At 39.1% G+C, this 13,041-nt stretch overlaps 1 protein-coding gene across 3 annotated transcripts in view; it reads right to left on the bottom strand.

Moving 5' to 3' along the window:
* The window catches only part of KDM4C (lysine demethylase 4C), a 375,701-nt gene that overhangs the window by 148,476 nt on the left and 214,184 nt on the right, over nt 1-13,041 (bottom strand). For all 3 annotated transcript variants that reach the window (XM_080668088.1, XM_080668087.1, XM_080668089.1), the window contains one exon: nt 9,970-10,078. In XM_080668088.1, coding sequence (XP_080524214.1) covers nt 9,970-10,078 — 109 coding nt within the window. The remainder of the gene's footprint in view (nt 1-9,969; nt 10,079-13,041) is intronic.

Below are 13,041 nucleotides of genomic sequence, written 5' to 3' on the forward strand. Positions count from 1 at the left end.
GTAACAACCTTTGCCTATCTGGATTTGTAATGCAGTAATCTTACTCTAAACATAAATTGCTTCCACCTCAGTTTCCCTACAATAATATTAGAATACTTACTACAAAGACTAAGATTTTAAAAATGAAAGATGGGAGTGAAAAGTTAACCAGGAATTTGAAATAATATTAAACCTTTAACCTATAGGCCAATATCTCCCACATATGTACTAAAAATGGATCTAATAAAAAAGAAATCCAAATTTGAGTAGCTGTTGCTATCACTGACATACAATAAATTCATCATATCACTTACTTTATTATAAAAGATTAAAACACACGCTACAGATGATGCCCTTATCCCTTTAGTTGGTCATAAGTTAATGTGAAGAATTGTCAAAATATTTTTAGGAATGGAAGAAATAGTATTTAATTCCTAAAAGCCTAGCAATAATGAAAAAGAAGTAGTGAAAAAGGACAATTCTTGACAATGGACAGAGAGCAAGGGCTACAGCAAGACATGACCTATGATAGCCTATGTAAATTGAGCTTGTCCTCAAACCCTCTCAACACTGACCTGGTAGAGGACCCAGGTCTACAGCTGTCCTCCAAAGATGATGCTGTACTCTGGCCCAAGAGCATCTGTCTTCTGTTTGGATGCTCCCCAAGCTAGAGTATGCACTGAACACAGTAAGTATGTAATACCATACATTAAAAAAAACACAGCAGCAACACTATGCAGCACCAAGTACAGGGAACTGTCAGTCCAGAGACCTGAATTTAAATTTTAAACCCTTTGAGAAAACTGGACAGATAAATGCCCTCAAAAAAAGAAAGGAAAAGAAACTAGACTACCTTCTTATGCCAAATACTAGAATAAACTCAAAATAGTCCAGCCAGTGTGGCTCAGTGGTTGAGTGTCAAACCAGCAATCAAAAGGTCATTAGTTTAGTTCCTGGTCAGGGCATGTGCCTGGATTGCAGGCTCAATCTCCAGTAGGGGGAATGCAGGAGGCAGCCAGTTGATGATGTTTCTCTCTAATTGATATTTCTAACTCTCTATCCCTCCTCCTCCTTCTCTCTCTCTAGAAATCAATACAAACACATTTTCTAAAAAGAGACTAAACTTAAAATAGATTAAAGATTTAAACATTATACCTAAAACCATAAAACTCCTAGAAGAAAACATTTTTCTTAGTAATATTTTTCTGATATATATCATCAGGCAAGGGGAATGAAAATATAAACAAATGGGACTATAACAAACTAAAAAGCTTTTGCATCAAAACTAAAAGAAAACCTACTGAATGGAAAAAGATATTTTCCAATGATAGATCCAATAAGAGGTTCCAAAATTTATAAAGAACTCAGACATCTCAAGACAGGAAAAAAAAAAAATGCAATTAAGAAACAGGCAGAGGACCTGAACAGACACTTCTCTAAAGAGGACATACAAATGGCAAATCCTATATAATAAAAGCCTAATATGCAAATCGACCAAAGGGTGGAACGACCAGCAGAACAACTGGTGAATGACCAGTCGCTATGACACGCACTGACCACCATGGAGCAGACGCTCAAAGCGGGAGCTGCCCCCAGCCTGCAGGCCCCAGGCCAACCAAGGTGGGTGCCAGGGGAGACCCCAATCGCCCCTCTGGTCGCCCCGCAGAGGGAGGTGACCGCCTGTGGCGGCGGGGGGCAGGGCCGGCAAGTGGGTGGTGCCAGGCTGGCCAAGGCAGAAGGCCCCCCAATCACCCTGCCAGTTGCCCCACAGATCGGCCCTGATCGCTGGCCAGGCCTAGAACCCTACCTTGCACGAATTTCATGCACCGGGCCTCTAGTAGACATATAAAACAATGATCAAGGTCACTAATCATTAGAAAAATGCAAATTAAAACTACAATGAGCTATCACCTCACACTTGTCAGAATGGCTATCATCAGTAAATCAACAAACAAGTGATGAAGTCTGAGAGATACGTGAAAACATTACCAGCATAAAATTCCCTTCCTTCCCAACTGTATTCTCAACAAAAACAAAAGAAGAATTAAGAGTATAACAGCAGTTCTCAAGATAAGGAGTTTATGGACTCTAGGAAACAAACACACATAATTGCACAGGGTCTGTATGGTCAAAAATACTTTTATGATAATACAAAGCTATTATTCGTCTGTCACCCTGTCAACATTTGTAATGTGTGATACAAAGCAATGGAGGATAAAACTATGCCTTCACTTGAATCAAGGCAGTGGTACCAATGCAGTCATTATATTCGACTACCTTGTAGAGTGTGTGTGTGTGTGTGTGTGTGTATGTGTGTGTCTGGAAGGGAGGGTGGGAGGGAGGGAGGGAGAGAGGGAGGATGGATGGATGGGGGACAGTTTTGTTTTTCCATCTCCATGTGAATTACCTTCCTGCACTCTGAAGTCCCAAACCACAATCCTTTCTCCTGAGTTCAAAATGGCATATAAATCCCTCAACTGCCCCATTTGTCCTTGGGTCTCATATTCTAATGGATCCCCCATGTGTACATACATATCAACTTTGCTTATTTTTCTGTAAATATGCATGTTACTTTGATTAATGTCCTCTGTAAAAGTATCCCCCCAAAAAGTACCCACTTAAAAATAAATAATTATGGCATGGCCACATTATACCAGCATTAGAAAGGGCGCTTTTGAAGAATATTAATGAAGTATAACATAAATACATGTTTTATGTAACATATAATATTAAATAAAAATAAATATTAACTTAGAGAAAAAATCAGAATATAAGACTGTATATAGAGAATGATGTCAATTCTATAAGAAATATATTTAAAAGTCTGGAATAAAGGACAGGGGTGTTGTAAGTTTTTATAATTACGAAAATACTATAGGCCCTGTGCATGACATTCATGAACTGTGGGGAGGGGGTGTCCCCTCAGCTTGGCCTGCACCCTCTCGCAGTCTGGGACCCCTTGGGGGATGTCCGCCTGCTGGCCCAGGCCCCATCCGATCCCTCCCCCCCCCCCGGGGAGATGGGGCCTAGGCTGGCAGATAGACACCCTCTCACAGTCCGGGACCCCTCGCTCCTTACTGCCTGCCTGCAGTGCCTCTGCACTTGCCAGCCGTGAGCAGAAGCCGGGCTCAGTGCTGTCCAGCGCTGCCATGGAGGCGGGAGAGGCTCCCACCACCACCGCAAGCCCACCAGCCACAAGCCCGGCTTCTGGCTGAGCAGCACTCCGCCTGTGGGAGTGTACTGACCACCAGGGGACAGGTCCTTCATTGAGCATCTGCCCCCTGGTAGTCCGTGCGCATCATAGCGGCCAGTCGTTCCGCCCTTCGGTCGATTTGCGTATTAGGGTTTTATTATATAGGACATAATCTTTAAAGTTTGAAAAAATGTGTTCAGAATAATATGAGGTAAGTCCTATTCAGATTTATTCACTTCTCAGTACAAGATTTTTGAACAAATTTTACTTACTCAATGTAAGTGGATTTCTCAATAGAAAAACATTTGGGCGACTGTGGAAGGGCTGCTGCCAGGACTTGCTGGTGGAGCCTGGCAGATGGGGAAAGCCATCAACTCTGCTACAGTACTATTTCCCTTTACCAGTCACCACAATGATTTTGCTGCTGAGGTTAGGTTCCAGTGATGTGTTTTGGCTGGTATAGCACTATTCTCTGCTATGAAGAACACAGCAGCATCTGTTATCTTTCAGATACTTGAACAAAATCTCAGCCCTGGGAAGCATTATATATATGATTTCAAATGTCCTAGAGGAAACTGGGGGTGGGGAAGAGGGTAAGAATGAGTTACTCAAAAAAAGCAAAGAAATTCAAATTTGGGAACTTTATTGCTCCCATACAAACTATTACAACACAATCTGTCGTCAAGCTGTATTTCAATGATTTTTTAAAACCCTGAATTTCAAAGGTTTGTAAAGGTATGTTCAAAGTACAAAAGGGAAAAAACATATCAAGTACAAAAGAAAAAAAAATCACAGGGCTTTTTACATATGATTTTACTAGGAAGTGGTGACATTAGGGGAAGTGGTGACATTACAGCACACCCCTTCTAATTTCCTATTACAAAACAATGCCCTGATACTTGCACCTCTGGGGGTTGGGGAGGTTTCACTGAGAACTTTGGCATTACCAATGTTGCTTAAATTTCTTAAAGAATGTTCACTCATATTTCACCAATGTGTGTTTTCTTACAATACACATGGACAATAACAAGGAATACTACAGATGATCTACTATCGCAACAGAGATGGCTGGTTCTTATCAGACATTTATACGTGCTCACTTCAGCTTCTTTTATCAGTACTGAGCCATTATTGGGGTTGCTAGTGTGATAAAGTAGAAAGAGTGCAAACCTAGGAATGAGACATAATTTAAAGCCTGTTATCTACCAACTGCCAGCCTTGTGACCTTGAACAAGTGAATTAATGTCTCTGAGCTTCAGTTTCCTCAGCAGTAAAAATGATAACACCATCTATCTTTAGAAACTGTAAATTGCAATTGCTAATAATATGTACAGTAGGAAGAAAGCAGTATGGTGAATTTCCATATCTCAGTGGGGATGGGGAAAAGAAAACTTCTAACAGAAAGTTGGCATATCTTTAGAAAACTTGATGACAACATAGCATCAAAAGGAACATATTCTAATCATCAAATCAAAAGTAAGTGAAGAAAGAGTGAGCATATACAACTCACGTTATGTTAGGCAATATGACAGATCCTAGAAATAAATAGTCTCCTGCCTTCAATGAGTTCAAAATTTCCCATGGGAGAAACCTCCAGTTTCTTAAACTATTTCATTAATAGCATCTATAATACAAAGTAAAAAAAAAAAAAGGCAGAATAAGATCTATAAGCATGTTGCAATTTACCTGGGGAAAAAAAAAAGCTCCCCTTACCTAAAAGTCAGTTCTTGTCATCTACGTAAAGGACAGCAGGACCCTTAGACATATTGGCCCCAAAACTAAAAGAAGTATCATCAGGTAAATCACACAAAACAGCTGCTAAGGAGAAGAAAAAAACCCCATTCAGGGCAGCCATGATGCCAACTACTGGAGAAACAAGAGTATGGACTAGCCCAGTGGTCAACAAACTGCAGCTCGCAAGCCACATGCGGCTCTTTGGCCCCTTGAGTTTTTAGCAAAGGCCAGCTTAGGAGTACCCTGATTAAGTTAATAACAATGTACCTACCTATATAGTTTAAGTTTAAAAAATATGGCTCTCAAAAGAAATTTCAATCATTATACTGTTGATATTTGGTTCTGTTGACTAATGAGTTTGCCGACCACAGGACTAGCCCATAGAGAGAATGTACAGAAAGAAGAAAAGGAAAGGCAGCAAATGTCCATTTTGTCATTCCACATCCAAAACCTCTGGTGGTCCCATCAGTTATACCTCTTCCTGTTCTTCAAACATGCCACACTTATTAGCTCTTTTGGGCTTCTGTACTCACTGTCCTCTCCCACAGAGATTCTTACTCCCAGATTCATGATAACTCACTTAAAGACATTATCCTATATAATAAAAGGGTAATATGCAAATTGACCCTAATGGCAGAATGACCGGTCACTATGACACACACTGACAACCAGGGGGCAGATGCTCAACGCAGGAGCTGCCACCCGGTGGTCAGTGCGCTCCCACAGGGGGAGCTCTGCTCATCCACAAGCCGGGCTGATGGCTGCAAGTGCAACAGCAGTGGCGGGAGCGGGCCTAAGCCGGCAGGTGGACATCCCCCGAGGAGTCCCAGACTGCGAGAGGGCATAGGTTGGGCTGAACTCCCCACCCCCAAGTGCACGATTTTTCGTGCACTGGGCCTCTAATAAAGTATATTTCCTCAAGAAAAGACCTTGGCAACTATGAAAATATTTTAGTAATATTCAAAAATGTTCACATACTAGTACTATTACAAAGCTTTTCTCCTTAAGTTTCTACTCTTTTTGATTAGCACAACAAAAATTCCTACACTTTCGATCTTGAAAATGGTTCCCCAAAACAAAACATTAGCAGTAAAACAATAGACATCAGTATAGAATTTAGAAGTCCATTTGACATATATAAAATGAAGTCATGTCATCATTTCCCAAAAACTGGGAACCTAAGACCCAAAAAAGAGAAAAGAAATAAAACAATACTTTATGCAGTTAAAATGATGAGCCAAAACCGGTTTGGCTCAGTGGATAAAGCGTCAGCCTCCGGACTGAAAGGTCCCAGGTTCGATTCCGGTCAAGGGCATGTACCTTGGTTGCGGGCACATCCCCAGTGGGAGGTGTGCAGGAGGCAGCTGGTCGATGTTTCTCTCTCATCGATGTTTCTGACTATCTATCACTCTTCCTTCCTCTCTGTAAAAAATCAATAAAATATATTTTTAAAAAATGATGATAAAGTGAGCCACTCACTATCTGGAAGCCTATAAATGGCACTTAACCCACACACTTACCTCCCACAAAGTGAAAAGTCCCTTTCTAAAATCCATGACAATGGTCCCCAAATGTCAGCCTACAGAACATTGCCAGCCCGGGACTAAGTTTTCAATAGTCAGAGGCAAAATATGGAAAATGAAGATCATAAAGTAAATTTTAAAATCTACGAAAACTTAGCAAACTTTGCATGCTTATTTTTGATTTTCACTGTTAGTTCCATGACCAAATAAAAGGTGGAAATAGAAATGGAGAAAATTTGGTACAAAATAAAGGATAATTCAATGCCCTGCAGGGTTAAGACATCTTTGTCTCCTAGGAAAGGGAGTTGTGTACAAGTTTGAGGAAATGTAAAGCAATATATTTGAGTTAAGTTGTACAAAATTACAGTTTTGTAGAAAAAAAAATCAAACATTACCAATTTCATCTGTTTCAACCAATGCAGTAACTTAATTTTCTCAAGATCTCAAGAATAGAATGACCACACACTTGCAGTATCAAAAGCTGTTCCTGTTCCTCAGTTGTTTCCTTCAAGACTTTAAGAGCAACAATGCACACGTGAATTTACAAGAGTCTGAGTCTTAGCTATCATTTTACAATCCCAACGCTATCAGCACATTCAGACCTAACACTTTATGCCAATCACATTTAGAAAAGTTTCAAGAATGATTCTGATAAGTACAGAAAGCAACCATATAAATTTCAAACCTAACATTTTCCCTCTAATTCAATCAAACCCTTATGAAGCTACTAGCATAATAAAAGAAAGGTGTTTTTAATTTTTATCCCCTATGTTACAGTAAAAGTCAATGCCACTGGGGCTCCCAATATAATTTATGGGCAAAGAAATAAGCTAAACTGAGAATGCCTATTACTACTCAGCTGAGTGCTAGATAAAATAGCCATAACATCTGAATGCCAAAAACATCTAGTGTTTTATTGTCCACATAATGCAGGAAAGCATTTGCTGTTATCAACAAACATTCCAAGCCAATCTACTTAGTAATCTGCTGAAGTTGCTGTTTTAAACAAACAGAAAATATAACTGTGCTTAAACAAACAGAAAATGTAACTGTGCTCATTCTGAAAGTATGATATTACCTCAAGTTAGTAAGAATTGATACAAAAAGAGATCATTTTATAAAAATTAATAACATTTGGAGCATCACATGCAACAGTCATAAAATAGCATTTGTTTTCAAAATTGGCAGAAAACAGAAGTTTTACAGAAGGGAAACACTGTTGATTAGGGATGTTCCTATACTTCACTATTTTGCTTTTCAATGAAGGCTAGTATGGGGCATGGGGACTATATAGTATCCTCTCCTATTATAATTTCAAAGAATCAAAGACCTTTAGAGTTTGAATGAAACTTTGGGATCAGTAATAATCCAACCATTTCACCATACAGAGGAGTAAACATCTGATGAGCCTTAGAGATTCCATGATTTAGCTCTCCAAGGAGCAGCCATTAACAGCCAAGGAGAGACCAGAAGGCAGGCAGGTCTCAGGTTCCCTACCGTAAACAGAGACAAGTGCCCATTACCACCCAGCAAAACAAATAAGTGGGTGCTTTTAATATTTAAAATGAAAATTTAATTTCATTTAATACTTAAAATAACATTTGTAAAGTTTGAATCAATAAATGACACTATTATTAAATTTGGTCAATATATCCTTAATAAAACCTTGAAGTAAAAGAAATAAAATGAAGACCAACAAATCTATACCAATTCTCTTAGAAAGGAAGGAGCTATAGCATGCCAGGGGCAGGAGGGCATAATTCTCCCCAAAATATCTATCTACCAAAGGTAAAGTGAAAGAGCCAATTCTAAATAATGTCCCTTGTGTGAGGAGTAAGTGGAAAGTGCCCAAGAGTCAGTTTGTGCACCAGAAATAGCACTTATAGTGACTATTGACACAGGGTAAATTTCATAAAATACCACAGGAAATATCACACAATCCCAGAAGAAAACAAAAATCTTCAACAAAGTGAAATCAGTAGTAGTTCTAGTTTTTGGAATATACACTCAGGGCCGGTTTAATATTCAACTGCATCATAAACATGAGAGCTTTAATAAAAGGAGTGTGAAACAGAGAACACCACTGGGAAAGTAATCAAACTGTGTCAGACTTGATTTCCTGAGATTTTCCTTACTTAATTGCACTTAAATGTATACATTTTATTCTTTAAAATAACTGAAAACCTAGATTAAATGGGTTAAATAATGGTCAAACGCCAATATAATCTCTAATTAAAGCAGCAATTTCCATCTCTTCCATCTTTGTATTTAAATATTCAATCCATTACTAAATGAATTATAATATTAATAAAGACAGACTGTCCAAAAACTAAATTGCTGTTACATAGCCTGAAATATTCTCCTAATCAAACTCTCAAGGCATGCAAACATTACAGAGATAGGGATCAGGGTCCAAGCTGTCTTTAATTTCAAAGAGATGCTTAACAGCTCATCACAGTGTTGCACTTGCTGAATTGATGAGTTATAAAAAGTTATCCAGACGGCGCTCAGATTACAGAAAATTAGAACCATAACCAAGGTTTTAATCTGAATCTTGTCAATTTTCAAACTTGTAGGTGGGTCAGCTCTGTACTTGGGTGAATGCAGTATGGATGGGTACCTGCATCTTTCAACCTTTCTGTATAATTATTCTGGAAATCATAAAATTATAGTTTAAGAGTAACAAATAAAAATTTGTCTAATGGTGCTGAGCTCAGCATATTACCACAAGTTATTTCAGGATAGCTGAAGTGCCAAAAATCCACTCATGAACCTGTAGGTTAGGAACCCTGACAATTAACGACCAGTCCTCATATTTTACACAAAAGGAAACTGAAGCCAGAGAGAGGACTTGTCCAAAGGCAAAAAACTTATAAGGGACAAAGCCAAGACTCCAGTCAGAGAGTTTACTGTCCATGAGTCAACCAGATTCCTCTTCAAAGTGGATTCAAAAAGATTTGTCAACTGCTTCTGCTAGATGCCCTGGAGGCTTTAACAGTCAGTACCCACTTTTACTTTAAATTTCTGACTTGGAATAAGAAAGTATAAATGTGATACCAGTCCTACGATTAAGAACTATTAGGGTAACTTTCTCGTCTTATCCTATCACCTGTCCTCACACAAGCCCAAACCCAGGCATCAAGTCCAATTGTCCTCTGCCTGAGCCTAGGTCAGCTGTGGTTTGGTTTTTCTCTAGTACATCCTTAACTAAGGATACAGGCTTATAAGAGTCCAGCTTTGTGTGTCTGAGGGACCTATGAGGTCTCAGCTCTAATTTCCCTATGTCCACTCCAGTCCTGGCGTATTTCCCCCAAAGAGCCACAGCATTAGCTCTTCCTTCCAATCTGGATGTCATTTCTCTCAGAATCTCCTCTGGAGTTCCCTCACTGCTTGAGAGCTCAGCTATCACCCTCCTCCTGTGCTTTGCCACATACCAGGTATAAAAGGATATGGAAGTACTGTATGTAGTTTCTTACTCAAGATGGTGTTCATAAATTTAAAAGATTCAAGTTAAAAATCCTGAAAACATCACAAGCCTACCTTCGTCACTAGTTGCCTGCTGCTTCACGAGAGTCATTGGGGATCTTGCTGGAGGCTTGCTCAGGGGATGGCGCCAACTTTTAGCTGTTTTGGTTTCTCCCTCTATTCTCTGATTACAAAACAAAAAAATGGGGGAGAAACACAAGCAGTTAAAAACTTGTTTTAAACAAAACAATGATTTATAACAATTTAATTATGAAGAACTCTTATACTTTTTTTACCTCCTAGAAAGTTAGCCCTTTTATAAAAAAAATGTAAACCTTTAAGTAAAAAAATAGGAATCCATTCTATTAGTTATTTTACCAAAATATCCATTAACTATCCTTCTGCTTCATATTAAAATACTATCTGTATATAGTTCAGGGTAGGCTTATCCAGCCAGCAATAAATTTAGCAGTTAGCAAGTTTTCAAATGTTCTTTAAAACTAACTTAAATTTAGGGTTATATTTTCATAACAACATAGGACTATGGCACTTGGTCACATCCATGCTGGTCAAATGAGAATATATAGCATATTATTTTGCTTTCTATCCACACACAAAACCACACTGCCAAATTGAGCCCATACACTTCCTTTCATTCAGACATGAATCATCACTTCTCTGAGGATTAAACACGAAATCAAAAGTGTTTTTTTGCCAATATGATAAATTACTGTCATCTTGAAATCACTTACCTTTTTTTTGTTTGTGGTTTTTAGAGAGAATAAAAGGGAGGGGGATGGAGAGAAGAAAAACATCGATGTGAGAGAGACACATCGATTGGTCACCTTTCAAGCACTCCGACCGGGGCCAGGAAACAAACCTGCAACCCAGTACATATTCTTGACCAGGAATTGAACCCTTGACCCCTTTTGGCTTGGGCTGATGCTCTAACTAGTGAGCAACACAGGCCAGGGCTGAAATCACTTAAATTTTCTAGAAAATCTGGGTTCTGTAAACTACATTTTCTTTTCAAGGGTAGAGAAAAAAGGCTATGTGCACCCTGACATCTTCCAGACAGAACCCACTTGCAAGCTTTCTTACCCATTCAATCCAAAAAAAGAAAAAGGTAGGAAGACTCCCAGAGAGTTTGAAATTACTAGGTTTATATCAACAGTTCACTGGGGGAAAAAGGACTCTCAGAAATTTTCCTGTTAGCTAAAACAGCAATGGCCAAAAGTGGAGAAACTACCCTGGCATCTGACAGCAAAACAGGATTTGCTGAAAAAACGTTCTAATCGAAGCTATGAGAAGGAAAAGTGAAACAGGATGAGTTTTATCTGTGGTTTGGGAAATTATAACTTAGTCAACAACAAAAATTTACTAAGCCCTTACTACAGGCCACACTGTTGTAAAAACTGGGTTACAACAAGAAAAAGTACACCAGCCCCTGCTTTCAAGGAGTGTGCTCTATAGAAGGGGAAGAGCACAGACAATAAGTAAAAAGTAAATCTCTATCAGGTACTACTAAGCAAATATGCAGTAAAGAAAAAATAAAGCAGAACAAAGAAATGGAAAGTGCTAGGGCGGGGCTATTTCCTACAGGTCAATGGAGAAGGCCTTTCAGATGAGGAGACCATGGAGTGAACCCTTGAGTGCAGTGAAGGAGCGATGCACTCAGGTCTCTGAGGAAGGAGTATGTCGGTCAGCAGGAATAACAGGTAAAGTGATAACATATTTGGTATATTCCATGGAGCCCAATTATAGACAGAGACATAATGTTCAAAAATTAACCTAGTATTTCTTGAGAAGATTTACTAAAGCTGATTGCTACCAGAATACACATAGTATTACACTTGATAGGAAGAAACACTGCTCAAAACTATACAAACATGAGATGGATCTGTATTAGAGGGGCTGACACTATGGTATGAGAAAAGAGTACTAATCCTGCCCTGGCTGGTGTGGCTCAGTTGGTTGAGCGTCACCTACGGAGGGGTTGCCAGTTCGATTCCCAGTCAAGGCACATACCCGGTTTGCAGGTTCAATCCCTGGTTGGGATGTGTACAGGAAGCAACCTATCCTTGTTTGTCTCTCAAATACATGTTTCTCTCTCTCTCTCTCTCTCTCTCTCTCTCTCTCTCTCTCTCTCTCTCTCTCTCTCTCAAATAAATACATTTTTTAAAAAGGAATATATAATCACAAATAAAATGATGAAGGTTATTAGGTCAAATTCGAAAATTTATTTATATATTATTTAACATTTTTAAACTACTTATAAGTAAAATATTCCAAGTGGATTTCCTTATCTAATCTCCCTGGCTACTCAAAGATATGAAAAGGACTGTGGTGATTGAAATGGAGGAATGAAGAAGTGGGTCTGTTCAGGGGCTCACTCTATCAGCTCCCACAACTGAGGTTCTCCTTACTCATCCACTTGAATTCCTTCATCAAGTTATTCAGGTCAAAGAGGTTAATGAATTCTGATGATCACTATACACAATCAGTGTGTGTGATTGCCTGATCCGCTCACAACCTTATGGTCACAGTAACAGTTTATGCTGAAACCATATGACATTAACATCATATGAGAACATATGAGAAACAGGGCGGTCCTATGCAAACAGATAGAATGGAGAGCTTGGTAATCAAGAGGGGTCTTGAGTTTTCCAAGAGGTAAATGGCCTGTTTCTGGTAGTGGGCAGGGCCAAAAAGGTCAGCCTGGCCCTGGAATCAGTGTCCATGAGGAACGTATCAGGGGGAGGTGTGACCAGGGGAGTCTACTGTTAAAATGGAGGCTATGGGACTTACAGGAATTAACTGTTGGCAGGAGGAGATCAAAACCCTGATGATAACTCATCTCCAGTCTGGTAAACATTGAAGGTAATAGAACCACTCTGTATCTTGACTGTATCAATGTCAATATACTGTAATATCTTAGTATAGCTTTCCAAGAAGTCACTATTGGGGGAAACCGGCTACACAGGAGCTTTCTGTACTATTTCTTATAACTACATATGAATGTATAATTATCTCAAAATAAAGAGTTTAATTTTAGAATAATTTAAAAATAAAATTAAGGTTCAACATGTGGCAAAAATTTCTATGCTTTCTGAATTATCACCGTGTGAGCCAAAGCTCACAGAAGGC

The sequence above is a fragment of the Plecotus auritus genome, assembly GCF_963455305.1.
Source record: "Plecotus auritus genome assembly, chromosome: 5".
In the NCBI taxonomy this organism is placed as follows: domain Eukaryota; kingdom Metazoa; phylum Chordata; class Mammalia; order Chiroptera; family Vespertilionidae; genus Plecotus; species Plecotus auritus.